The following is a 27,290-nucleotide window of genomic DNA, read 5'->3' as shown; positions in this document are numbered from 1 at the left end:
ATCTTTGGTAGTTCTAAAAGTTCTAAATGACGCTATGTTGGACAAACGGTTACCTTCAGTAATGTCTGCTAAAATAAATTAAAAAACAACAGAAAATTCAGCTTTTTTGACTTTTTGTTTTTCCTGTTATACCGAAGTCGTACCGAAATGTGACCCAAAACCGACTTATGTACCGAACCGTGAATTATGTGAACCGTTACACCCCTGCCGTTGAGTGATCTAATTATACTTTAAGCATGTGCAGAACAACTTGTACAGCAGCCGGCCATGACAGATGTGTCACATAAATAAGTAAAAATACTTTGTTACCTTACATAAAGGTGCATTGTACCGTTTAAAAAGGTAATATAATTTTTTTTTTTCTACATCATGCTCCACCAATGCCCAGATGAGTACGGAGACTGTTTTACTCTGCACCTTTTTAGCTTTTATCTTCCCTTTATAGTAGAGTGTCTCTGTTTGTTAACTGTGGCTGTCGCTTTAAGATCATGCACGTATTCGCGCACGCACCATGAACAAGCCTGACACAGATGCTGCAGTTATGCTTTAGGCCAGAGGTGGCAGTCATGAGTAAAATAGTGACAAACTGCAAAAAGATCCTTTAAGTGGAAATTTTGAGTATTTATACTTTACTGGAATAGTTATTATTTAACAAACTCCTTAAACCCGTATCTCACCGAGCGGCGCAGGCTTGCGATGTTTTGCAAATTTTGCTTTTTCTGCAGGCTTACTTCATGCTAAAAGTTGCAAAGCCACTTGCCACACTTTTCAAACCCTCCTTATGTTCTTGAACCATTTTTCTTGTTGCAGAGAAATTTTGAACATATTCAAAATTTAATTGCGCCCATTCCAGTTTTCATCATTGTTCAAAACGCCAATCCAGATAAATTGCGTCATGATAGATTGAGTGATTTTGATTGTGGTTGGATGAGTATAAACATAAGCCATTCCCACACACTATTGGTTTGTACGTGATACATTGTATGTATGCATGTATAGACTAATAATTGGCTTCTCGCATCTGAAACCAGAGAGCAGCCATCTTACATTGCCACTGTTACTGATTTTTTTTTACAGTTATTTATTTTTTTAGCTGAAAACATTTATCAGTGCACGTTTTACACTAGGGTCACTGTATGGAGTAATGAAGCCTTTCAAAGAATAACTTCCCTGTTTGCATCAACCATTCAGGCGGTATTATCTTAGTATTGTGAATTATGACTCACAGGTTAGGTTTACATTTCACAGCAATTTTTTTCCTGACGTGCTTTATTTTCATTTGATTGTTGATGCTTCTGACAACATGATGCAGATGAGTCTTGGCGTAGCACTTAGAGATATACCTAATAAGAGAAAATTAAAAATCATATTCTTAGCGAGGAAATGTACATGTAGCGCTTCTCCCAGACTACAGTAATTTTTGGACTATAAGCCGCTATTTTTTTCACTTGCATTCGACGCTGCGGCTAACACAAAGGTGCGGCTTATCCATCAGATCAAAAGGGGACGCACTATAAAGGAAGCGCAAGAGTGTCAGACCGAACAAAACTAACTAAGTGAGCCCAAATACAGTAGGAGAGAGAACGAGAGCGAGACAATTTGCACCCTCATTATGGAAAAGAAAGTAGCGGGAATCCGGTGCGGTAACATTAAAACACATGCTGCTTACAGTCCGGTGTGGCTTATATGTGTAACAAACTCGAGTATTCCCCAAATTTAGTTAGAGTGGCTTATAGTCAGGTGTGCCTTAGAGAAAATGACCAGACCTATTGGTATGTGACAAACTTCTAAAACTTTGATTAAATGATAGCTATTCCTAAATGTTACTTAAAGCACTGTTGTATTCAATTAAATTCTTTGCACTTGCCTTGAAATAAGTTACACAACCATATAGTTTGTTTGGGACCTTGTTTAGCCACTGGGTATTTGTTTCATTTTGTTTATTTAATTTTAAAAATGCATTCAATTGTGTGTTCTACTGGGTGTCTGTAAAGTCTGGACACAGAGGTAAAAATACATATTCCAACCATATCTTTTATACAAATACTTGTTTTTTTTTAAAATTATACTTAACTAAATTGATTATTGAATCATTATTTTCATTTAGTATAGTTTTAAATCAGGGCCAATGTGGTTTCTGGCAGGACCACCACAACTTGGCACGTTGTTGCCCAACAGGGCCACCACACCATGTATTAATGTTGGAACCTGGTAATATTAGTAGTACCAATGGACACAGAATTTTACATATTTCTCCAGTGTACTTAAGACAACAATGAAACATACTACTGAGCCTTACTTTGACAATGGGTGTGATAAATTCTTCCAGGAATGTGTGTTTCAACAAGGATGGCCAATTGTGGTGAAAGAAGTTGATGAGCAGACCTTTTATATGGGACCCATCTTGATCCTAGGATAGAAAGAAACGGAACATCTACAATTATGTGCGTGAATGGAAAACTACAAATGGCATCAGCCAAGACTGCATCCATTCAGTAGGCCCCACCTGATCGGTCATGATCATGATCTTGCCGTAACGCAGACTCCTCAGGGACTCTGGGTCTTCATAACTCTTCTTGTATTGGAGCCCAACAATTTTGATTATGTTATTGATTTCAACATTTTCCATAATCTGTTTGTAAAACAACAGTAGACAACATATTGTAAATATTAAACGATGATAAAGCAATTGGTTAAAATAAATAATGCTAATTAAAAGGAGAAAACTGACACATTAGGTCATGTAAACAATATTTAATACTATATTTGCGACACTTATTCTCTAACTTTGCCTATACAGTCGACCCCTGCTATTTATGGGGACAAGGGACTGAGCAGCTATGAAAAAAAATAACACGAATAAACAAGGGTTGAGTAAAACAAACGCAAAAAGCAAGGATGAAAGAAATAATCTGCTAATAGTTAGGGCTTGACAATTAATTGAAGTTTAATCATGATTTAGTGTTTGTTTTCTCAATCTTAAAAACATAAAGAAAAACGCTTGTTGCAATGTGCCTAATGGCCTAAATTTGCAAGGTTATGATAGTACACTGAATTAATGCATCATGTTACTTGGGCAGTACGACTGTGACGTAATGTAATTATGGCTTCTCTAAACATGCTTTAAACTGTTTAATTACCCCAAATGGAGCTTATTGTAAATCTAAACACAACAAAAAGAAATAGATAAATACATTCTTATGTATATTTAAAAAAAAAAAGACAGGTTTCGTTTGAAAAAACATTCCCAGTGCTAATGCTAAATTTCAATGTAAAATCCGATTGACATGCTAACGGGAAACGAGCAACAACTTCTGGGAGTGATATTCCATCAAATAACATTTTTTTCCACACAAACGCATTAGGAAGACATACACACAGGCAATATAATACCCAAAGGCGCACATTTTTCCAATCTGAAAAAAGAGTTTAGTTATCAAGGATTCAAGGAATTTCTATTGTCGTACCAATACGCATTTCCACATGATATGACATCAAGTATGATACCTGAGGTTAGCCCAATAAGGCCAAAGACTTCGAACAACAATAGAACAACAAAATAGGAAGAAAATGGATAAAGAGATAAGGGAGATGATTATTCATAGTTTGAATGCAGAAAAGGTAACCTTGCACTGCAAGCTGAATTCTCGCGGGATTTGTGAGTTAACAAACCCCCGAGAATCCATCTTGTACCGAGTTAGCTGATTTTCCCTGATTTGTACACTTTTTGTACGGACCAATTACAAAGCGGTATTGTGTTTGGGGGTGGGATATGTCGCTGAGACAAAAACAAGAAGAGCAGAAGCCGTGAAAAACAAATAAACCCAACATCATGGACAAATGCATATATATATATATATATATATATATATATATATATATATATATATATATATATATATATATATATATATATATATATATATATATATATATATATACATACATACATACATACATACATACATATATATACTGTATATATGTATATATGTATATATGTATACATATATACATACAAACATACATACATATATATACCCTCTCTACCCCCTCTTAAAAGACATCTTTGTTTTTGGGCGTTCGGCATGAAACTCATCATTGTTTATTCCATGACTGATTTTTACTCCATGTACAGCACTTTGTATGAAATGAGATTCCGAGTTGATTAGTTTTTGGTGTGTGAGACAAAGTGACGTCAGAACAACAGTTGTGATTTTGCCGACCGTCAACTGCACAATTGAGTGAGCTCAGTTTATTAAACTGATCTCTAGTGTCCGTCTGTCAGCATCAAAGTGGGCAATCATCACGTCGATTAGACTATGTTTGAAAAGTAGTCAGATGGCTCTAGCTGCAGCCGCTAGCACGCTAACACTGTAGACGCCCTAAACACCGGCAATAAGCACCGTGCAATACAATGTCACCTTAATTAAGTCTTGTTTTAGTGCCCTTAATTAGCGATCGAACGTGATTTCAGGACAAAGTTGTTTTGTTGACTTTGGTCGCAATAGTTTATGCCTTTATGCCGTATATATAAATGGCAGACACACATTCCACAAGGCGAGTCAAGTCATCCATTGCGCATCAACAGGCAAAACACTTCCAGGAAAAACTTTTTTTTTTTTTTTTTAAAGTTTTGCTTGGTATTGCACTTCACATATTACTTGGTATGGGAAGGTTTATTTTGAAGTTGGCCTTCTCTCCGCATTAGCGAGTCTAATATTCCCCATAATGTAAACTGTTTACTTTGCTGGATTTGTCATTGCGCTGTTTCAATACAAGACCAGTCCTACTCTGCTTGTGATTGGCTAGTGGCTCTTACACTGTACACAATTTTACTGGAATAAAAAAAGGCAAACATTAGTCTATCTACTCTTCAGAAAAGTAAATCCAAAGGAGGTCTAGAGGCACCAAATTGTATGCACTTTATGCATTTTTTTATATAGCGAACCAGCTACAATATATCATTCTTTGGGCACAACCCAACAGAGATAATAACTGTTGGCTGGAACTAGAACAGAAGGATTGTAATAACCTCAGACCTTTACATTTAGTCTTTATTACAACATTGATTAAGTGACACAATTGTTTTAAAAACCCAATGATTTCCGCCACCCTGACCGTCTGGTTGAAGACACTAGAAATTACAAAAGCCCAATTGGAGCCCTGTGGGCTTTCTCCCATATGGCATAAGCCCGACTTTCAACTTAACAACCAATTGTTTTATTTAGGTGTGTGGGAGCAGAAAGGAATTATACATCTCCACCATCTTTTCTCAGATAATATGTTCATATTATATACATCCTTGCTCCAAAAATACAGAATAAAAAACAGATTTTTTATTTTTTTTTTACCTTATCTGCAAGTTAAAAATATGATAAAGAAACTAATTCCAACACTTCAGGGTACGCTCGAACTGCCTGCTTTAGCTAAAAATATTACAAAGCTTTGTCCGACAACAACAAAAAATCTCTCAAAAATATATAAGTTACTTTCGTATACAGATAAAATGTATTTACCCATTTCGAAATGGGAGACAGACTTCTCTATAGCTCCAGAATTTGACTTTTGGACTTTTGGATTTAAAATGACAGAACACACAAATTTACAACTTATCCAATATAGAATTATTTATAGAACATATATTACTCAATACATGACGAAGAAAATGGGAATTTCATACTCCGACATTTGTCTCCAGTGTTCACAAAACACTGCAGACACTTATTTTCATGCTTTATGGTAATGCGTCCGGTTATGTGTTTCTAGATTAAATTTTAGAAAAACTTTCTGCTATCTTGGACTGTAGAATACTAATTATCTCCAAACTTGTGTTTGCTAGGTGACCTAACAACAACTGACTTACCATGTAAACAATTTCAATCTACACTTGTAGCTCTTATTATCGCAAACAAAAAAAACAATTCTTGTTAACTGGAAAAATAAACAAACTGAAAATCGACCAATGGTCTAACCTCCTCATAAATCACATTTTAATGGAAAAAATATCTGCCTCGAATAAAAACCAAATATCAACATTTTATACAAACATGGTCTACGTATATAGTAGATCTATATATAGTACACAAAACTAAATCTGGTTACTTAATTCTGCCTGTTAACGAGAGCCACCACATCGCTATAACTTATATTGCTGTTTCTGTATTTGGCAATTTGTGTTTTTATAGTCAGGAACTCAGTTGCTGCCAGCAGGATCGAGCAGACCACATCAAATGACACCTTACAGTCACCAACTCCTCAAGATTAACTTCCAATGGGCACTAAGGGTTAATATTCGGAATCACTGCATGCCAGTGGGTTAACTTTATAGGTGCTATCCCCCCTGGCTGAGCGTGGGCGGCTCTGCCCCTCTGTTGGCTGCTGGGTGGCATCTTGGCCGTTCCCTGGGTCTCTTAGAATGTGCTGCGTTGCGGTGCTCTCCCTGATGTCCGGGGCGGCGCCGCCCTGGCGCGGTCCATTGCTCTGTACCCGGTGACGCGGTTCGGGCGGGTGGGCCTCCGGGGTGCCCCGTGGTTCTCTCTTCCCTCCCCCTTCCTTCCCTCTCCCTCCTCGCCGAGGCAGGAGGCGGAGGACGGGCGGGGAGAGGCCCCGCTGGTCGCTCCTCGTAACTCACTGCACTAGTTTTGCACATTACACTCTCTAATAGACACATAGGGCACATAACACACACTTTTGGGGAGTGGGGAGGGTAGGCTGGAGACAACATCTTTGCACACCACAGTATTAACTCTTTGACTGCCATGGACGTTAACTCTTTCACTGCCACTGACGTTAAAAGACGTCAAGTAAAAACCTACGGAGGGCTGCCAATGACGTTAAAAGACGTCATCCAATTTTTTAATTATTTTTTTTTTGAAACGGGTGCTGGCAAGCCTTCCGCATCTGTTGTGAAAGTTTCAAGGAGGTCTGTTGTGCCTAATGACTATTTTTGGCCCCTAGAGGGCAGCGATGACTCTCTTTTGACAAGATCGGGTGGGCGTCAGTAGAGGCGGAGCTAGAGCGTCGAGCAGGAGATCAGAATGGAAAACAAAGGAAAAATGGCGACCGGTTGCGAGGAGCTCACGCCCGAGCCGTTTTTTTCAAAGACCAAAAGCATCGACCAACACTAAAAGAGCACATTGATGACAACGATGATCATCATCGATGATGATGATGGTGAATCCGAGCTTGACGGCGAAATTGGAAGCGCTGACGCGGCGGCTATGACGCCGTCATAACGCGGAGCACAACCGAGCACGCACAGGCGGACGTTCGATCGGACGACGGAGAGTGCCCCGAGTCCAATGCATATTCATCGGAGGAGTGTGTACAGTCTGCTACTTGCTATTTATTCCCCGGAAAAAAAGGCGGTCAAGAAAGTGTAACGTTTGCACGCGAAACGGACAAGCGAAAGTGAAACTATAATCTGTTGTGCGAGTCCTGCGGCGTCTCCTTGCACGCAGGAGAGCGTTATAAAAACTGTATTTGAAACATCCACATAATTGTAAGTAGTACCACAGTTGCACACAATTGTAAATAGTTTGCGAAATTGTTTTGTCAAATTGTTACACTGTTGAATGGATATAAACGTATTTTGCAATCAAAAAACACTTTTTCATTGTTGGTGAAAGCGTTTTACAGAAGTAAAGCACTATTTAGGTGTTTGTGGCATCATTCATGGACAAAAAGAAGTGTACAATTCACTAGAGTGCATGAAATAACATCGTTTCACAAAAAGCTCTTTTTCTCCGTTTTTTGTTTCAAAACAGAGCATTTCGGTGAAAGTAACCATTTTCTATTGTTGATTACTGAAGAACGGAATAAGGTAGAAACAATCTTTCATGTGGTAGTATGTGTGTTTCCATAGTCCAAAAACAACATTTTCTGTGGACCTTGAAAGATCAGTAAAAATGCTTAAATCGGCTGGCACTGGGGACATCCTGTTTCTGAAAACGTCTGGCAGTGAAAGAGTTAAAAGACGTCAAGTAAAAACCTACGGAGGGCCGCCAATGACGTTAAAAGACGTCATCCAATTTTTTTATTTTTTTTTTTTGAAACGGGTGGAGGAAAGCCTTGGCCAGCTGCTGTGAAAGTTTCAAGTAGATCTAGTTAGCCTAATGACTATTTTTGGCCCCTAGATGGCAGCAATGACTCTTTTGACAAGATTGGGTAGGCGTCAGTAGAAGACGTGAGGCGGAGCTAGAGGGGACAATGGCTGGGGAAGGGAAGAAAACATGGCGACCGGTTGCAAGCAGCTCACGGTCGAGCAGTTTTTTTCAAAGACGAAAAGCATCGACCAACACTAAAGAGCACATTGATGACGACGATGATCATCATCGATGATGATGATGGTGACTCCGAGGTTGACGCTGAAGTTGCAAGCGTTGACGCGGCGGCTATGACGACGTCATAAAGGTTCACCGGCTAGCGATGCTAACACCGGAAAACGCGGAGCACAACCGAGCACGCTCAGGCGGACGTTCAATCGGACGACGAAGAGTGCCCCGAGTCCAATGCATATTCATCGGAGGAGTGGGTACAGTCTGCTACTTGCTATTCCCTGGAAAAAAAGGCCGTCAAGAAAGTGTAATGTCTGCACGCGAAAGGAGCCATCGCAAGTGAAACTAATCTGTTGTGCAAATCCTGCTGCGTCTCCTTGCACGCATGGGAGCGTTACAAAAAGAAAAACTGTATTTGAAACATCCACATAATTGTAAATAGTACCACAGTTGCACACATTTGTTAATAGTTTGCGAAATTGTTTTGTCAAATTGTTACACTGTTGAATGGAAATAAACGTATTTTGCAACCCAAAAACACTTTTTCATTGTTGGTGATAGCGTTTAGGTGTTTGTGGCATCATTCATGGACAAAAAGAAGTGTAAAATTCACTAGAGTGCATGTAATAACATCGTTTCACAAAAAGCTCTTTTTCTCCGCTTTTTGTTTCAAAACAGAGCATTTCGGTGAAAGTAACCATTTTCTATTGTTGATTACTAAAGAACGGAATAAGGTAGAAACAAACTTTTTCTGATGAAAGATGAGAGTTCAATCTTTCATTTGGTAGTATGTGTGTTTCCATAGTCCAAACACAACATTTTCTGTGGACCTTGAAAGATCAGTCAAAATGCTTAAATCGGCTGGCACTGGCGACATCCCGTTTCTGAAAACGTCTGGCAATCAAAGAATTAAGCAGTGCTGCGGTCCCCCATCTGTATCCCCGCGCTCTCCCTATTTTCTATTTTAATTTTTTTCGTGGGAAGAGCGGGCCCCGTTCTGCTGCGTTGGGCTTGGGGTGCGGGCCGTGTTGTGGCGGGGGGCGCTCCTGGCTCCTGGGTTTGCTCTCCGGCCGGTGGCCCCCTGCTGCCGTGGCCTGGGGGAGCCCTGGGGGGTTGTGCTTGCTCTGTGCTGGCCGGGGTCTACGGCTCCTCTCTTTGGTGGAGGTTTTCATGCATGCCAGATCCACCACACCAGCAACTACCGAAATTCAAACACAATCTGCTTCTTCCTCTGGTCGTTGAATCGGTGGAGGCTGATGTCTGTGGATCTCACTCTGCTTCATCTATCGTTCCGTCCTTTCCTGAGTCTTTCCTTTGGTCTCTTGAGGTCGCCCTAATTTTTGGGAATTTAGATGTTTCTGGGGTTGGTAAAAGATTCTGGTTGGTAACCCCGGTGGGTAGTAGGTGATGTCTGGTCGGTGCTGGATTTCACTTCTCTTTCTTTTCTTTGATCCTTCCTTGGGTCTCCTGACAACCTCACGACTTTAGCTGGATTCTGAAGTATTCGGTTTAGGTGAACAGTATAGGATTTTTAATAGCTTTTAGGTGAATTAATGAGCACACACTCACGCACATACAGTATGCACACACATACCCGCACATGCACATGCACATACTCACTCACATACAAAAAGAAAGAAAAAGAGAAAGAAAAAAGAGAGAGAGAGCAATGATGATGACATGTCGAATCGGTAAGATTACCAAATGAACAATACTGAACTCTCTCTCAGAAAGGAAAATAAAATAAAAATAAAGAAATGAATAAATAAAATAAAAAAAGTAAATGTCTACAAGCATTCTCGGCAAATCAGAGACATTCACGGCAAAATTACGCTCGCAGGAGAGTTGCTGTTTATGGCAAAATAACCATTGCCTAAACAATCGCAAACTAACGCTCTGTCTCTGTAGTAACGTTATTCTACTGCTTCTTACGGTAAAACGTTATGCCAGTTTTCCACATATTAAAATAGTTATCAAATGTGTAAAAGACATGTCTGTCTGGTTCAAATTGGTACGGTTGTAACACACTGCTTCTGCTCCCATGGCCAGTCGTTTCCATTCACAACATTAGCACATGGCTACCTAGCCAAAATCACAGCCCCTTTGAGAGAAAAGGGTATGGCCTAGGGGTGGCCTGGTGCAGCTATGTACATAAAAGTGACACGCCCCTAAAACAAGCTGTTTGGAACATAGCATTTTTCGGCTGATTTAGGGACAGCAAAAATATAAAATATAAAGTCAATTTTGACAAATGCATGTCACTAACTATTTTAGTATGTGGAAAAGTTGAATAATATGAGATATTTAAGCTTTTTGCCACCATGCACTGGTTTGCTCATCGGAACTAAGTGCCATCTTCTTATTCCACAAAAGTTCAATACTCATATACTTTGTACAAACATGCCGTACTTGTTGAAGGTGAAATAGATTCAGATCAATACATACCTGTTTGTGGGTTGCTTCTCGTACGTTTAGTATTTTTCCTCTCAACGGAAATACACCATAGCGATCACGCCCAATGACTCCGAGTCCAGAAACAGCAAGTGATTTTGCTGAATCACCCTCAGTGAGGATGAGAGTACATTCTGAGGAGTGTTTGCCACCTTGAATATGGGTATAAAAAACAAAAGCCTATCAATGCACAGTATGCATTGTAGAAATACAATTTACTCTGATTAGTTGACATTGGTAGACAGGGGCGTGCAGTGACCTTTAGAAGGGCGTGCAGTGACCTTTGGAGGGGCAGGTGCTCAAAGCAAAAAAAGGGGCACATGGTAACGTGCCTGCACTATCCACCCACTTGGGGTTCAAACCCATGTCACCACTGAGCCGCCATGTGTAGTGTGGAAGGGTGGGCTGGGGGGTTGTCCTTAAAGTAGACGAATAACTCAGGAAATTGATATAGGGTGTGTATGTAGGTATGTGCGTGTGTACATTTGTGTGTGGAGGGGGGTGGGGGGTATCCATTGAAAAATTCTTATTGTATTTTCACGACTATAAGGTGCACTTTTTTAAAGTCTTAATTTTTCTCAAAAATTGACGGTGCGCCTTGTGTCCAAAATCTGACTGTGTGAGAAGACTTCCCGCACACATTGCTTATATACAAGAAAGGCGGACCTAACTGAGGACAGACATGAGAGAACAGAAGAATCAAACTTGGTGGCGAGTGCTCCAGCTCCTCCTCTCCCTCTCCCCCTGCCCACAATCGTGACTTGCTGTGTTCAAACTTATGCCATTGTGCTAAAGCATGCATGTTCAGTGAGCATGTGTCCTCTTTTTTTCTTTTTTGCGTGTTTCAGAGCTTAACGAGCCACTTACAAGTTAATTGTTTGATTGACAGCTCTCTCCAAAACAGAGCAGTCTGCTCGTGGAGGGAGTGAGGGAGATGGAACATATCAAATGCAAAGGGGTGTCCGGGCTTAACATACACTACATACAGTAGTGTAATGTTTCCTTTTTTTTTATGCTTTATTGTACAAAGTGCACTTACAGCAACAGACATCGCAAAAGTCACTTTGAAGTAGTGCAAGTCTACACAGTGCAGCTAAACAGATCACCACACATACTAAAGACACCAGATTGTTTTTTCCCACGCGTCACCTTTCCTTCCTTATCTCTGTGACTCAAATATGCACATCTCTCAGCCGATGTGAAAAATAAAGTTTGGCAAATGAACGCAGAGTTTGCTATCATTCCAGGAGGCTGGTGAACACAGCTTTACCAAGACTGGTAGGCAGCACTGTGCAAGTTATGCAACAATTTGTAAATGGATTGTGAATGCTTGGGCGAACGCAAAAGCCGACATAATTTCCAAGGACACAACGAGACTGACTCTGACAATGAGATGGCGTGTTTGATGGAGAACTTGCCCAGTTATTTGTTTCTGATACAGAAGATCATGAGGACTATGACTGGTTTGTGGATTAGGATTGATCAAAAGCAACGTGAACGCATTGTTATATACTTCAAGTAGAACTGAACTCACTGTTTACATTGGTACTTCAACCGAACTCAATTTTGTTCCGTTTGCTGCCTTTTTTAAAACATGCCCTAGCACTAGCATATGTTATAGCATAATAGCATGCTACCATATGGTTTGAGCTAGCGTATGTTTAACATAAAGTACGGTGCACCGTGTATGTAGTATGTGTGTGTTAAACACAGAATACAACTGCCTCCTTAAAAATTGCCAGGGGGCGCTAGTGAGTAATTTTTGTAAAAATCGCACAATACATGATAAAATATTGCTCATTTTGCCAGGCCAGATGTATTTGCCAAGTTTCATGAGTTTCTGTGCATGTTAAGGCCCTCAAAATTGGCATTGTTTTCTTGGCGAACAGTACCTTGCCACGCCCATAGCGATTTGCGAAAACTCACAAACTTCGTGTTATGACATCATAAAGGCTTAAACACTCTTCTGAGCAAATATGAGGTAGATCCAGTTAACGTGGTTGGAGAAAAAAGTAGAAGAAAAAATGTAAAAAATAAATAAAATAATAATATCCAATAGGTGGCGCTATCAGTATGAATAAATATAAGTTCGTAGATGTATTTAGACCTGGATTCTCATCAAATGTGTGAAATTTTGAGAAAATAGGATAATCTGGGTCAAGTTAACGCAGCTTTTATTGCCACGGTGAATCATCAGACTTTGCGGCACCGTAACGGCCACACCCTTTGGCGAAAAGTTACAATATTCGGTTTTGGGCATGATCAACATCTTGAGGCTTTTCTGACAAAATTTCAACTGGATAATAATGTAAACTATGACATTTCTTGTCACCACTAGGTGGTGCTACATGTATAACCAAATATTATCATATAGATGTTTTCAGGCCGTGGCTATTAAGATGCATGAGAAATTTGGGATCTTTTGGAGCTTGTACAGCGGAGTTATTAAGCATTTCCTCTTTTTTGATGAAGGAAATATTAAAGGCATATAGTATACATATATTCAGTATATATATATATATATATATATATATATATATATATATATATATATATATATATATATATATATATATATAGTATATATATATATATATCATATAGTATTTCAAAAAGTCTATATTTTTCCCCAGTTGTTGTCCCAGGTCTTGAGATGATACATGCCAAGATAGAAGTAAATCTGATGAAAACTGTTGGCAAATGGGCAAAAAGAATGACCACAGTGAATGTGCAAAAATGGGCCAAAATTGGACATTCAAAAATTCATAGCTCACTTTCTGTACAATTTAGGATATGGCCACTGACTTTTTGGGGTGTTTCGGGGCGCTTCACGTGCTTGCCAACTTTCGTAGCCCTCGGTCAAATGTGCCAAGATTGGTGCATATTTTTCCACGCTAGAGCGTGCTATATGTTGTTATGGCAACTTCATAATATAAAATTTTTCGCCAAGCCCGAGGAGTGTGCAAAGTTTGGTGAGTTTTCGTAAATGTTTAGGTTCCTAAAAATGAGATCGATTACAAAGAAGAAGAAGAATACGAACGAAAAACAATAGGGACCTCGCAGTGGTAGCTGCTCGGGCCCTAATAAAGAAAACTCATACATCGTGATCGCACGGCGCAGTCACTTCCTGGTCTTCTTTTAAATTACTGGTCCCTCTCAATATTCACAAAAGAAGAACAGATGGAAACGGGCATAAATCGCATTTTGCGCATTTTCAGTAAATTTGCTTAAAAAATTTTAACCAATTGGATGGAAACCTGACTAGTGTCTCATCAGGAAGTGGAGTGGCTGATGCAGACAACGTAACCTGGAGCTAAACACACAAAACTGTAGAGAAGATAATGGACTTCAGTAAGCAACTCTCGCCACAGCTGCCCCTCATGCTGTCCATCTGCCCTGTATCAACCGTCAAAAGACCTTCAAATTCCTGGGAATTACAATCTCTCAGGACCTAAGTGGGAGCTTAACACCATTCCTTTGTTCATACATCACAGGGTGGGTTGGTGCTACCACAAATTAGAACAAAATCCAACTGCAGTGGACATTTAGGTGCTGAGAAGATTATCGGTTGATGATCACTATTCCACAACGCTGGACACTTTAGAGTGCTCATTGACTCTCAGCATCATTTGCACAATCGTCATATCATAATCACTACACTACCTACTGGTCACTTCAAATTGTGTGACAACTCGCTGCATCATCTACACAATTGTCATTGTACCATAATCACTACACTACTGACACACTTTATTGACTCTATTGCCCTTGACTCTTCGCATCATTTGCATAGCTGCCACTGTTTGGTAGTACCACATTAGTGGTTATATTTAAATATACTTAAATAGATACTCTCTGCATCTAAGTGTTATGTCCTAAATGTTCCTATGAACATACTTTGTACAGTAGTTGCAACTCCAGTCGGACAAACTACGCTACGCCCCATTAAATAAGAGTCTGATGTTCCTGTTTATTAAATCCATTTGTTCATTGACTTTACATTGCACCTTTGTTTCTATGTAGTAGAGAATTACAAATTACAACTAAATGATCTATCAAATGTGAAACTTCAAAACTACCATGTTTGCTCTTATTACAGTCTCTCTCTCTCTCTCTATCTAATCTCTCTTTTGTTAGACCAATGATCAATTATACTTAGGATAGAAACACATATTGGTAATATAAACTTATCTTTCCCATGTGTGTTAATTAATTTTAATATGTTGCAAATTGTATTTATATTGTACAGTCTAGGATTATGTAGTTATTGGACCAAATAGCAATTCCAATAGTTATTGATACAAACATTAATCAAAGGCAGAGATCTCCTACCATAGGGTCAAAACATTTACCATAATACCTCACACTATATACATATCTCATTGCAAGTTAACTTTACATTTTTACAACTTTAAATTTAGCATCTTTCTTTTAAAATGTTGAAAGCATTGTTAAATCAATTAATCGCCAATTTAAAAAAATATATTACTTTAAAGTGAGAATTTATTTCTCTACATAATATTGTAAAGAAACTTAGAATTTTAGAAGTAATCCAACACTGATTAAGAGTAACAGTTCCACATATTAAACAAGTGTACAACAAACCAGCATCATTGGCATCGTCTAGCTTGGGAATGCCTTTGATCTTGCTGTGCTTCACAGATGAACACTTTTTATTCAGCTGTGTCTGAGCTTTGAACTTCACCCAGTTGAGTATACTCTCAACAATCCCACAGTTGGTTGCCTGTGGATGACAAAGAGAAAATGTAAACTCAACCATATGTTTCTTTTCTTTTGTATATTTACATGCAAGAAGCTAAAAGCAATTCAAAACTGTACTTACAGCCTTGATAAACTTGTCAGACAGAAGGCATTTGGATCCAAAGCTTTTTGTCTGGAGGGTCATGTTTTCTTTTGTCTGCGAGTCAAAGCTTGGATTCTCAATCAGTGCATTCACAAAAACCCAAACATGGTTCTTAACCTGCCGCACATTAATGAAAGATATGTATCACGGTTTGTTACATGAGTGAGTGAGAAATAAAATTGAATGGTTATGTTAAAATCATGTGTCACACCACCTGGAAAGGTTTGACAGACACTCCTGCTTTGTTTTTTTTCTTCACCACTTCAATTAGTTTGGACACTATTTGATCCACCACATAGTCAACGTGTCTACCTCCCTGGGGGAAAAAAAAGTTACAAAAACCATTAATGTGCTAAATCAGGGATAGGCAACACAAATGTTCTACCAGATATATGACAAAAAAGCATGCAAATAAATGTCTGTTTTTTATTGAACCAATGTACATCATAGTATCTTAATATATTTCATGTTCAATGCATGTATAAAAGATCCAGCCTTCAAAAACAAAAGGTATGATTAATCAAAAAATAATCACACACTGTATTGTTTTTCCGGTGCAAAGAGATCTCGTGCATACAAAATAACATTCAAGGGTAGCACAAAACTGCTGAACAGTGAACAGAAAACCAACAGTAAGTACAGGAACTTGTTTTGTGCAATTTTTCACAAAAATCAAATTACTCAAAATTGTAATATTATTTATGTACTGTATGTACTGTTTGTCCTGCATGTAATTCAAAATCTGAAATACAGTGTTTCCTTGTTTCTCGCGGGTTCATCTTTCGCGGATTTTTTACAGTGTGCTTTTTTTTCTTTTCCTTTTTTTATTTTTATTTTTTACAGTGTATGCACGTCTGATGGCTCAGCGCGCCATCCGTCCACCAGCCACCCCACGGTTCACACGGGCCCGTGGGCCGGCCACAAGTGCTCGAGTGGAGTTTCGGGGACTGCGGTCCCGTGTTCAAAATGGGTTTACGTGTCCTGCCTAGTATCTTCATCATTAAAATTAAGATTGTTCGCCCCGAACAAGTCATGGCCGTTTGAAAATCCTTTGTGGCATGGAGGTCTTTGGGTGGCCGTGTCTCCCAAACCCTACGTCCGACCGGGGACATACGGGCATCCACGGATTTGTCTCGATAAGACCTTTCCAATGGTTTATGGCCCGTGGCCCCACGACATTGCATTCCGGAGATAGAGAGCCGACAACGGACGGATTTTTACCTCGGATGGGAACCATCGCCGGCAGGGTAACTTTTTGAAAATCCTCGATGTCTTGGAGGTCTTTGGGCGGGTGTATCTCCCCAACCCAATGTCCTACTGGGGACATACGGGCATCCACGGATTCGTCTCGACAAGACCCTTCGCGTTACGACCTTGCCCGTCGCGTTCGGGGCCTTGCGTTCCGGAGATAGAGGCCCGGCCGTTTCCCCAATTTCATGCCCAGGAACGCTCCAGCGTGCGTCCGCCACTTCCCCATGGCTCACCCCTAGATTATACCGCATGCGTCTGCATTGCAGATCCGCTCCGCCGATTCGTTTCCATTTCCAGCTTGTTCAAATTACACCAGCTGCGTATGCGCTATGGATCGACTGCGGACCAGCTCGTCGTGCCGATACCGCCAGACGAATAGACCGATGCGGGCAGGCGCCGGCGACCAGCAGCAATGCGCTCCCGAGGCTCCTGGTTAAATTGGATTTCTCAGCCTCGTATCATCGTCATTAAAATTAAGAGTGTCATTTCTAACAGCTGTTTTGATGTTGTTGTTGTGTGTGTTTTTATTATTATTATTGTTGTTAATTTTTTTAGGAAAACATACCGGCCCATAAAAAAATGGATCAATCACCGTTATATTTTTGTTTCTCAAATAAATGTTTTGGATATTAGTTTAATTCTATTTTAATGTTGTTATTATTATTTTTAAATATAAAAAGGTAAGAACAATAGGAGTGTATAGGCCTACTGTATTTAAATAAGAGATAGTTTGTGAGAAAATGTTAACGCCTATAGGAGAAAAGTGCATTTATAAAGTGTGGGGTGAGGTGTTAAACATATATTATAAATGAAAAAAAAAATAGTACAAACGAAAAAACATTTAGAATAAACGAAAAAATATATATACTGTGCTGTATAATAAGTACATTAAAAAAACATACTTTTAACGGAAAAAAATTACAAAATGAAAAAAGAACATATAGGATGAACGAAATAGCATTCATAATGAACTAAAAATCATACCAAAATGAAAATATATATATAATTAACAAAACCAAAATATAAAAAAAATAAATAATAAAAAATTAACACCGATTTCCATTATTGCGGATAGTTTTGGGAACATAACACCCGCGATAAACGAGGGTCACTTTACTGCAATCGGCTGCCCTGGTTGCTTAAGTAAAATTTTTACAAAAAGTTAATTTTGAAATTTAGGCAATTTGTTCATCCTGTTGGCGTCGGGCCAAAACCTTGTAAGTCAAAATTTGGCAAATTTCATATTTTTTAAGAATGTATACAGGAAGTCCTCAAGTTACGTCGTACGCGGCCTACGTCGTTTCGACTTTACGGCGCCCATGCCTTGCATGTAGCACCTTCTTTTTTGTTAGTTTGCCACAGTAATCATGCCATTTTAAGGTTATTTAAAGTTGTGTTGTTGTTACCTCTAGCAACGGACGTCCATCGAGCAGGTCACATTTCCGTCCGTCAGCAATGAATGTCCGTGCGGAAACACAAAATATTGGTTCTGGCTTCTTCCGGGTAGCGCAAATATGTTTTTTAAAATTACTGTACAAAGTATTTTGAGGTAAATAATGTTTACAATCGGATTTCACCGTTTAAGTCGATATTTACTAAATATCGACTTAAGTCGAATTTCGGGTTACATCGCCAGCGTAGGAACAGAACTCTGCCGTAACTTGAGGACTCCCTGTACTTTTGGTTAGTCCACACGTGGGTGTAATTTTTACTAATTATTGACCAATTTAAAGTGGTGAAAATGGCTTGTTCTCTTTGATGATGCAATAATAATGATTTAAAAAACTTGTCATTTTGAGGATCTCCTAAAAAGTGACTACTTTCATGTAAATAGTTGTTTGTCAAGAAATAACCAGTCCTGAGTAAACCCTGCCTGTAGCCAAACATCAGTTGGAATAGGCTGCAGCTCACCTGTGAGTTTAGTGAGCAAAAGTAGTAGAGGTGTTATAAAAAAATAGATTTGGCAATATATCGCGATATTAATTCTGGAATTGATTCGATATGTGGCCGAATCGATTTTTAAACATACATTTTTTATGGGAATATTCAACAAAACGTCTTACTTAAGGTTAGGATTCACACATTAAGCATGGAAGAATGTTGTATTAATGGAACATTAAGCCTTAATATTTTATTTCAGTGCTGTTTAAACATGAAAGAGACTGCAACCTATTTGCTAAATCCAGTGGCTCAGTTATAAGCCTGAATTTTCAGATAAATAAATACATTTTCATACAAATCTAACAGTGTGCATGTACAAGTTTACTGATTAGTATTTTCCAAATTTCAGTAAAAAAATAAATAAATCGCAAAAATCTATTTATAGATTTGTATTGAGATAAATCGGTATCGAATCGAATCGTGACCTATGAATCGTGATACAAATCGAATCGCGAGGTACTAGGCAATTCACACCCCTAAAAAGTAGTACAGAAAATGGATGGATTATTAAATTCAATATATTCAAAATAGAAAATTGGATTGTGTGAGGGGAAAAAATAAAGATATTATTTTAAGGCTACATCACACCCAGCCCTTTCCTAAAAACTAACTTTAAGACTGCTGGGGTACAATAACATTTAATCCAATCAGCAATACCATAGAAGATTAATAAATCAATAAACGCACTTTAACATTTATAAATGCAAGTACTGTATATATGCTTTAGTTGACAAAGTACCACATTTGTTATAGAAATGTTTAAGCCACGCTGCTTTTAGGAATTTGGTTAAATGTTTTATGCTAATACAGTATTGCTATGCATACCTTGGTGGTGGCGATGCTGTTGACAAAGCTGATTTGTTGGAATCCTTTCTCACTCATTGTAAGGCACACTTCCCATCGCTCATTTCCAGTCTCATGCACCACCTTCAGGGCTACACCTGTCTCATCCAATTTGTCTTTCACATACAGATCCACATAGCTGCGGAAGCCATTAACCTTGAGAGAGCAAAACAGGTATAATGGGTTTGACAGTAGCACTTTCCCATACAGCACAATTCTACAATTGTGTAATAGTGGCATTGTTTTGTCACTTATACAACAGTATAAAAGCATGGGGCCAACCTAACGGTTTTCCAATAAAAATGTCTCAAAGAAGTTGCGTAAGTATTCATAAAGGATGGTGGGGTAGCAGCTCTTGATCAATTGATTTATAAAAATGTGTATACTGCGTACATGATCTAATCTATCATTAACATTTATATCTTCACTATTGTGAATGGAATGGGGTTATTGAACAAAGATAAAAGACCAATATGTTTTGGATGATAAGTTTTGTATCAACCAGGGGTGGGCAGTGTTTTAAGTGGAAAAAAATAAGTGCCGGTACTCCTCTAATTCATATATATATATATATATATATATATATATATAATTGGTATAATTCTGGCCACTCATGCTTAATTTTTTGGGCCGAAAACACTTATTAGTGGGTGTTTTACGCCAAAGAACAAACGTCATTGTTTGCATCAACCATTCAGTGTATTATCTCAGTATTATAAATCGTGACTTGCAGAAGTTTACATTTCACAGCAATTGTTTTTTCTTGTGTGCTGTGCTTTCATTTCTGATTACATGATGCAAAATTTATATTCACATTCTTACTGATGAAATTTGCATTTAGAGCTTCTCCCAAACTTATTTTATACTTATTGGTACAACTGTACACCAGACACGGTGGTATTTTCGCTGGAGAGGAAGAAAATAATGTTAACTCTTTGACTGCCAGACGTTTTCAGAAACGGGATGTCGCCACTGCCAGCCGATTTAAGCATTTTGACTGATCTTTCAAGGTCCACAGAAAATGTTGTGTTTGGACTATGGAAACACACATACTACCAAATGAAAGATTGAACTCTCATCTTTCATCAGAAAAAAAAGCTTGTTTCTACCTTATTCCGTTCTTCAGTAATCTACAATAGAAAATGGTTAGTTTCACCGAAATGCTCTGTTTTGAAACAAAAAGCGGAGAAAAAGAGCTTTTTGTGAAACGATGTTATTTCATGCACTCTAGTGAATTCTACACTTCTTTTTGTCCATGAATGATGCCACAAACACCTAAATAGTGCTTTACTTCTGTAAAACACTTACCACCAACAATGAAAAAGTGTTTTTAGATGTAAAATACGTTTATTTCCATTCAACAGTGTAACAATTTGACAAAACAATTTCGCAAACTATTTAAAAATGTGTGCAACTGTGGTACTATTTACAATTATGTGGATGTTTCAAATACAGTTTTTCTTTTTGTAACGCTCCCCTGCGTGCAAGGAGAGGGAGCAGGATTTGCACAACAGAGTAGTTTCACTACCGATTGTCCCTTTTGCGTGCAGACGTTACACTTTCTTGACGGCCTTTTTTTCCGGGGAATAGCAAGTAGCAGACTGTACCCACTGCTCCGATGAATATGCATTGGACTCGGGGCACTCTTCGTCGTCCGATTGAACGTCCGCCTGAGCGTGCTCGGTTGTGCTCCGCGTTTTCCGGTGTTAGCATCGCTAGCCCGTGAACCTTTATGACGTCGTCATAGCCGCCGCGTCAGCGCTTCCAACTTCGGCGTCAACCTCGGAGTCACCATCATCATCATCGATGATGATCATCGTCGTCATCAATGTGCTCTTTAGCGTTGGTCGATGCCTTTCGTCTTTGAAAAAAATTCCCAAGTGTGAGCTGCCTGCAACCGGTCGCCATTGTTCGCTTCTTCAGCCATCTAGCTCCGCCTCACGTCTTCTACTGCCGCGTCAATGCTTCCAACCTCGGAGTCACCATAATCATCATCGATGATGATCATCGTCGTCATCAATGTGCTCTTTAGCATTGGTCGATGCTTTTCGTCTTTGAAAAAAAATGCTCGAGCGTGAGCTGCTTGCAACCGGTCGCCATGTTCTCTTCCCTTCCCCAGCCATTGTCCCCTCTAGCTCCGCCTCACGTCTTCTACTGACGCCTACCCAATCTTGTCAAAAGAGAGTCATTGCTGCCATCTAGGGGCCAAAAATAGTCATTAGGCTAACTAGATCTGCTTGAAACTTTCACCACAGCTGGCCAAGGCTTTGCTCCACCCGTTTCAAAAATAAAAAATTAAAAAAAATTGGAGAACGTCTTTTAACGTCCTTGGCGGCCCTCCGTAGGTTTTTACTAAACGTCATTTAACGTTTTTGGCAGTCAAAGAGTTAAAAGGGGCACCGCAAGATGGCTGCCGCCGGCTTCACTTCTCGCTTCAGCATGAGTAGTACAGGTTATTATAATTTTTGATTTTTTTTTTACATCCGTGCTGTATCAGCCTGCAAATCCACCCCAGAGTCCGTGGTCTTTTTGAAGCTTTGAGCCAGGACAGCATAGCGTTTTTATTTCACTTTCTTAACTCAAGAGTTGCGGTTGTACACACGCGTTAGGATCTGCTTAGCATTGGGCTAGCCGCTAGCATCACGTTTACAGCGGTCGCCTTGAATGACGTTTGCGCGCTTCTCTCTCCAAGCACAGATCTATACGTTAACTGGATAAGCGTGCGCATGGTGATGTGATGAGCAAAGGTGTTCCATACTATATGTAAATCCGTGGATTAGCGGCGCTCACCAGAACAGCTTTTTGGGATCAGAAAACATGCATTGTCAAGCGTACCGGAACGCTGACAGTACGTTCTTTGGACGTTGAGAAGTACCTGGACGTGTGCTAGAGCTCCGTACCAGTGCATTCCGGCCTACTTACAACACTGACCCGGGTGATTTTGATTTTGCAACCCTACTTCAATTGTCCAACTTTTAGAACTTGTCATGAATATCCCACCCATCGACAGTTTCTATAAACTGGAAAATAGTAACAGGAAATCCCTGACAGAATGTGAGGGAAATTTTAAAGACTGAGACTTACAGGCAATTTTTTCCCGTTCAGCGTGACTTTGACACCTTTGCAGGAACCAGCAATATCATATGCTCTGCGTGTAAGAAGAGCTACTGTATCCGTATCCAGTTTCTCCATCTTAAACTTAGATAGGTCTGGTTGGAAAGTCACACAGGTGAAATCATCTCCATCAAAGAACTTGATCTTGGGCTCTGAAGTCTTGCTCATGTTGTTCTGCCATGTCTGGATGCAGAAAATTGTAACAATGCAGATAAAAATTAAGTTATTGTACGCTGGAATCACATTTGTTGTATATGAAGGATATTTTCCCACCTGTTTGAAACTGTGTCTGTACTCCTTGCAGGCAGTTTCCACAGTGAATTTGGTACTGAATATATTGCAAAGTTTGGCACCATAGCCATTCCTTCCACCTGCGACCAAACACATTGAAATTTAGAAACATGAAAAATACATTAAATAAAACCATTGATCAACTCTCTGAACTAAATGGCTGAAAGCCACTCTAACCCTGTGACCAACTAAGGGTTATAATAAAAAAGATTAAAAAAACAACAAAAATTTATTGCATCATCAGAAGTTGAAATTGATTTAAACAGGAGGTCCCTCCCCAATAGTCACCTGATTGACAGGCCAAGAGAGAACTTTCGAGAGTCAAGTCAAGTCAACGGCGAGGTACGAGCACGTTAGACGAGGCCACCGCAGCAGAGAAAACAAACTCTCAGAATCAACGTTTAAAGTGAATAAAACCCATCTTATACTGTATGCATATAAATCAACAAAGACAGCTGCTGAAGACAGGAGTAGTGACCAGGAACCATGTTCGTGATAATTTTTGGGTTCGATAAGCTAAAGCCAAGTTACCTTGCATACGTAGATGAGCTAATCAGTAAGATATGCTAACGTTTTAAAAACGTTTATTGATGCCAAAGCTGGTTGTGTAAATTTTTTTAAGTTAATGTGATGAAGGAAGCTTTTACGTTATCTCATTATTTGAGATGAGTAAAAATCCTGTTTGTAAAAACAGGTCAGGTCTTTTGAGTGGATCGAAACTTCATGGAAGATTCCTGGACCATTGAGCTTGAACAGCGAAGAACCATCATCATTCACGAAACTCGCTACAGTTTGGTAGCACACTACCAACAAACAGAACTCTCACACAAACCTTTGGAAAAGAAACACCTTAAGGATTCAAGTGGAAAAATTAGTGTTCACAGACTTTTAGACTTGACTAACAGACTTAATACGACTCTTTATTTTTCAATGGCTCATTTTTATTTTCTTTAATTGTTTAATTTTTGTAGGACTATTGTTATTGATGACGTGCTGTCACTAAAGCACTTTGTTAAAAGTTACCTTCTCTGATGTGTTAAAAGTTACCTTCTCTGATGTGTTCATTTATAGTTGCAGCCCACTTCACTTTGCTCCGTAGTTTTATCTTGAGTCATCTGCGTTATTCTGTGTATACTCGTTACACCAGCCTATACGTTTGGACACCTAAAGTGGTGCCTCACTACTTCACAGTTTACTTATTGCGGATTCACTCTATCCTGGAGTTTTATTTTTATTTCATTTTCATTTAAGCTGTTATTTTTGTCCTATGTTTGTAACATTTAAGTCAATAAAGACAGCTCTTTTTTTTATTCAACACAATATATTACATTTTTAACAAAATGTAGAATATTTGGTAAATTAAGAAACGTGTACCATGATAAGTTAAAGAAAATAAACTTTTCTTCTTTTAATTATTTTTAGCAAGTCAGTAGTCAGGTTTCCATCCAATTGTTTCAATTTTTTTAGGCGAATTTACTGAAAATGCGCAAAACGGACGTGTGACTTTCCATCTGTTCTACTTTTGCGAATATTGAGAGGGGACTCAGCCGCTGTAGGTAGCGGTATACACCATAGAGATGTGATCCACCAGTAATTTATAAGAAGACGACGATGACCAGGAAGTTACTGGGCCGTGTGATGACGTTGTATGAGTTTTCTTTTGTAATTCTTAATAAACCGTAGTGTTTCTTTGCTGTTTTACATCTAAAATAGCAAAATATTCACTTCTTTGTTTATTCCAAAAATATTTATGTTTCGTCCCCCCCCCCCCCCCCCCCAAACATACCTTACTTTATCGTCCAACATTGCTTTGGGACTACAAACGTACGTGTGACGTAATGTCCGGCCAAAACGTGCTACGTGTATCCAGTCTTTTCAGCGGTTATTCACAAAACCTGTTTCCATAGCCAAAATTGGCATTTTCCTTTTTTCAACACGCTTCAAAATCCACCCCCTCCAAGCGTAAAAAAACTTTTTTGCAAATTTTGGGTCCTTTTAGAATTTCTGCCGTTTCCATTCAGTTTTATTTTCGCATTTCTTGAAAATTTGAATAAAAATGGGTGGATAGAAACCCAACTATTGTCCCATCACTGTTTAGCTATTTTTAGAACAGACCACAGTTGTTACTTGTACACGCTGGCACCTACACAGAAAGGCCTGTGTCTAGTAAAAAAACAAGATAATTGAAGGCAATTAACTTCAACAAATTTTCCAGTATTTGATTAGGCATTCAGTATAACAAATAAAAGTGCAAATATCTCTGGCATATTATTCCCAGATTTTTTTTAAAAACAGATGAAGCATCAAAATAAGAACATACTGTGGGCAACGCTATTAAGGCCTCGTTATATTTCTGCGTCAGGCGATGGCCGAGACCATACGGCGGAGTGTTGTTCGTGCGTTTGCCTTCTTACTTGTGCGCAATACACATCCCAAGACACATCAGGTGTTTTCACTACGGCTGCTATTGGCTCGGACGCCACAGAGTGGAGATACCTCTGCATTTTATGGCTAATTTTCGGAACAAAGCCGGGAGGGAGAGTTGGCTCATCACCATAGCAATTATTTAACAATTAATTGCAACGGTTACTGCCCCATGCTTAGTGAACTGTTTTTTTTTTTCTTTCCTCGTCTCAGACACCTAATCACACACAAATGTGGTCTCCTGGGCGGGAAGTGGATTTGCGCCGCCTGCGCTTACAAACACAGTTGTCTTCACGGAAACTATCCAAGGGGAGAGAAAAAAAAGCTGAGTACGTGTTAAGTTTGATGTATATCCTATATATGTGTATTTACCTCATATTTAGTCTCTGAGTCGTGAGGAGTTGGTTCTGTGAGGGGGAGGATGACCCATGATCCTGTCATCTTCCTTGACAAGAACAAGAGCTGTGATCTTACCACAGGATGGCGACTGGAACGTTTTACGATTGAGGCCTTAACCTTAACCTTAAACATGTCTGCATTGTTAACTGTGTGATGAATTGTATCCATGACTGTGTGATGATTTGGATTTGTGACTGTTTTGGAGCTGCCCCCACTCTTTAGAGAGCAGCTTCTAAGTAACTAGGCAAAAAACAATAAAAAGGAGGAGGGCAGCAGAGTCTGGTTCAGAGTAAAATGGAGATTGTGAAGTCTCTGTCTGCTCTCCTCGTCAAGTAAAATAATATAACTCTCTTATTTTCTGATTGTTGTCTTAAATATTTCAGGTTGCCTAAACCTGACACTACGCCATCAAAGGAACCAATCACGAGCAATGTTATGACCCGCCATCTACGGCGCACAAGATTTGGAGGTGTGGCAGCACCCAGCCACGAACTACGGCGTACTTAACGCGAGAGCAAACAGAGAAGTATAAACCAGGCTTTATCCTGGTCAGGTGATTACGATGGCGTATCCGGTGCGTAAATGACAGCCGCCTTCGTTCATTTGAATGGAAGTTTGCTGATGTAATTGGCAAGAAAAATGTAATCTTCTATCGCCAAATACGGCGCCAATTCTGATCTGAGTAATCCTTTGCACGTCAGGTTTCATGTAATTCCATGTGGGGGTGGGGCGTGGCCTCTCCTAATGTGGGCTAAAGCGCGCCGAGCACACATGTAGCTCTCCTAATGTGGAAAAAATAATAATAAATAATTACACATGTATATATATATATATATATATATACCCAATAGAAATGCACTGTACTACACTGGACCTAAAACACACAATCTGTGTTGCCCTTGCACCTGTTCCCTGCTTTGACGGAACACACTCGGTTAGCTGTTAGCAATGAGCTAGGTTGCTCCAATAAGAGGTGTCCATGGCACTCTCAAACCCGGTGAGAGCCAAGAGCCGAATGGACGCCGTCTTGTCAGTTGTAGTGACCCCAAGCCACTTAATCTTTAGATGTGAGGCATATTTTATTCAGCAACTCTACAAAATAGCTCTTAAGTGTAACACACAGTCGTGCTTTTGGCTCGCTTGCCAGCAGAGCAGTGGCTCTGGCATGCAGTAAAGCGGCATCACTTTAAATCAATGCGCATCCGAGAACTTAACAAAATAAAAGCATTCCACGTCGTTCAAATGAGTCACTATAACATAATTTAGTCATAAATTTAATAATAATGCATATATTTGTGGGCACTGGTGTCAAGCTGTATTTTACAATTTTAAATATGTGCCTGAAGTTCGCAAGTTATTTCATGTTAAAAAATTAGATAGCTCTTAATATGAAAAGATACGAGAGAGGTTGGATGGGCGTCTAGCATAAACTG

At 39.3% G+C, this 27,290-nt stretch overlaps 1 protein-coding gene across 1 annotated transcript in view; it reads right to left on the bottom strand.

Annotated features, from left to right (window-relative positions):
- Positions 1-27,290, bottom strand: part of top2b (DNA topoisomerase II beta) — a 131,332-nt gene that overhangs the window by 64,919 nt on the left and 39,123 nt on the right. The window contains exons 6-14 of the mRNA XM_077549538.1: positions 23,017-23,114; positions 22,714-22,926; positions 19,612-19,785; positions 15,809-15,910; positions 15,574-15,711; positions 15,336-15,474; positions 10,725-10,882; positions 2,507-2,632; positions 2,300-2,410 (exon numbers count right to left, since the gene is read on the bottom strand). Of these exons, the coding sequence (XP_077405664.1) occupies positions 2,300-2,410; positions 2,507-2,632; positions 10,725-10,882; positions 15,336-15,474; positions 15,574-15,711; positions 15,809-15,910; positions 19,612-19,785; positions 22,714-22,926; positions 23,017-23,114 (1,259 nt within the window). The remainder of the gene's footprint in view (positions 1-2,299; positions 2,411-2,506; positions 2,633-10,724; positions 10,883-15,335; positions 15,475-15,573; positions 15,712-15,808; positions 15,911-19,611; positions 19,786-22,713; positions 22,927-23,016; positions 23,115-27,290) is intronic.

This window comes from Vanacampus margaritifer, chromosome 17 (genome assembly GCF_051991255.1).
Source record: "Vanacampus margaritifer isolate UIUO_Vmar chromosome 17, RoL_Vmar_1.0, whole genome shotgun sequence".
NCBI lineage: Eukaryota > Metazoa > Chordata > Actinopteri > Syngnathiformes > Syngnathidae > Vanacampus > Vanacampus margaritifer.
This window is presented reverse-complemented; position numbering and strand designations above follow the sequence as displayed.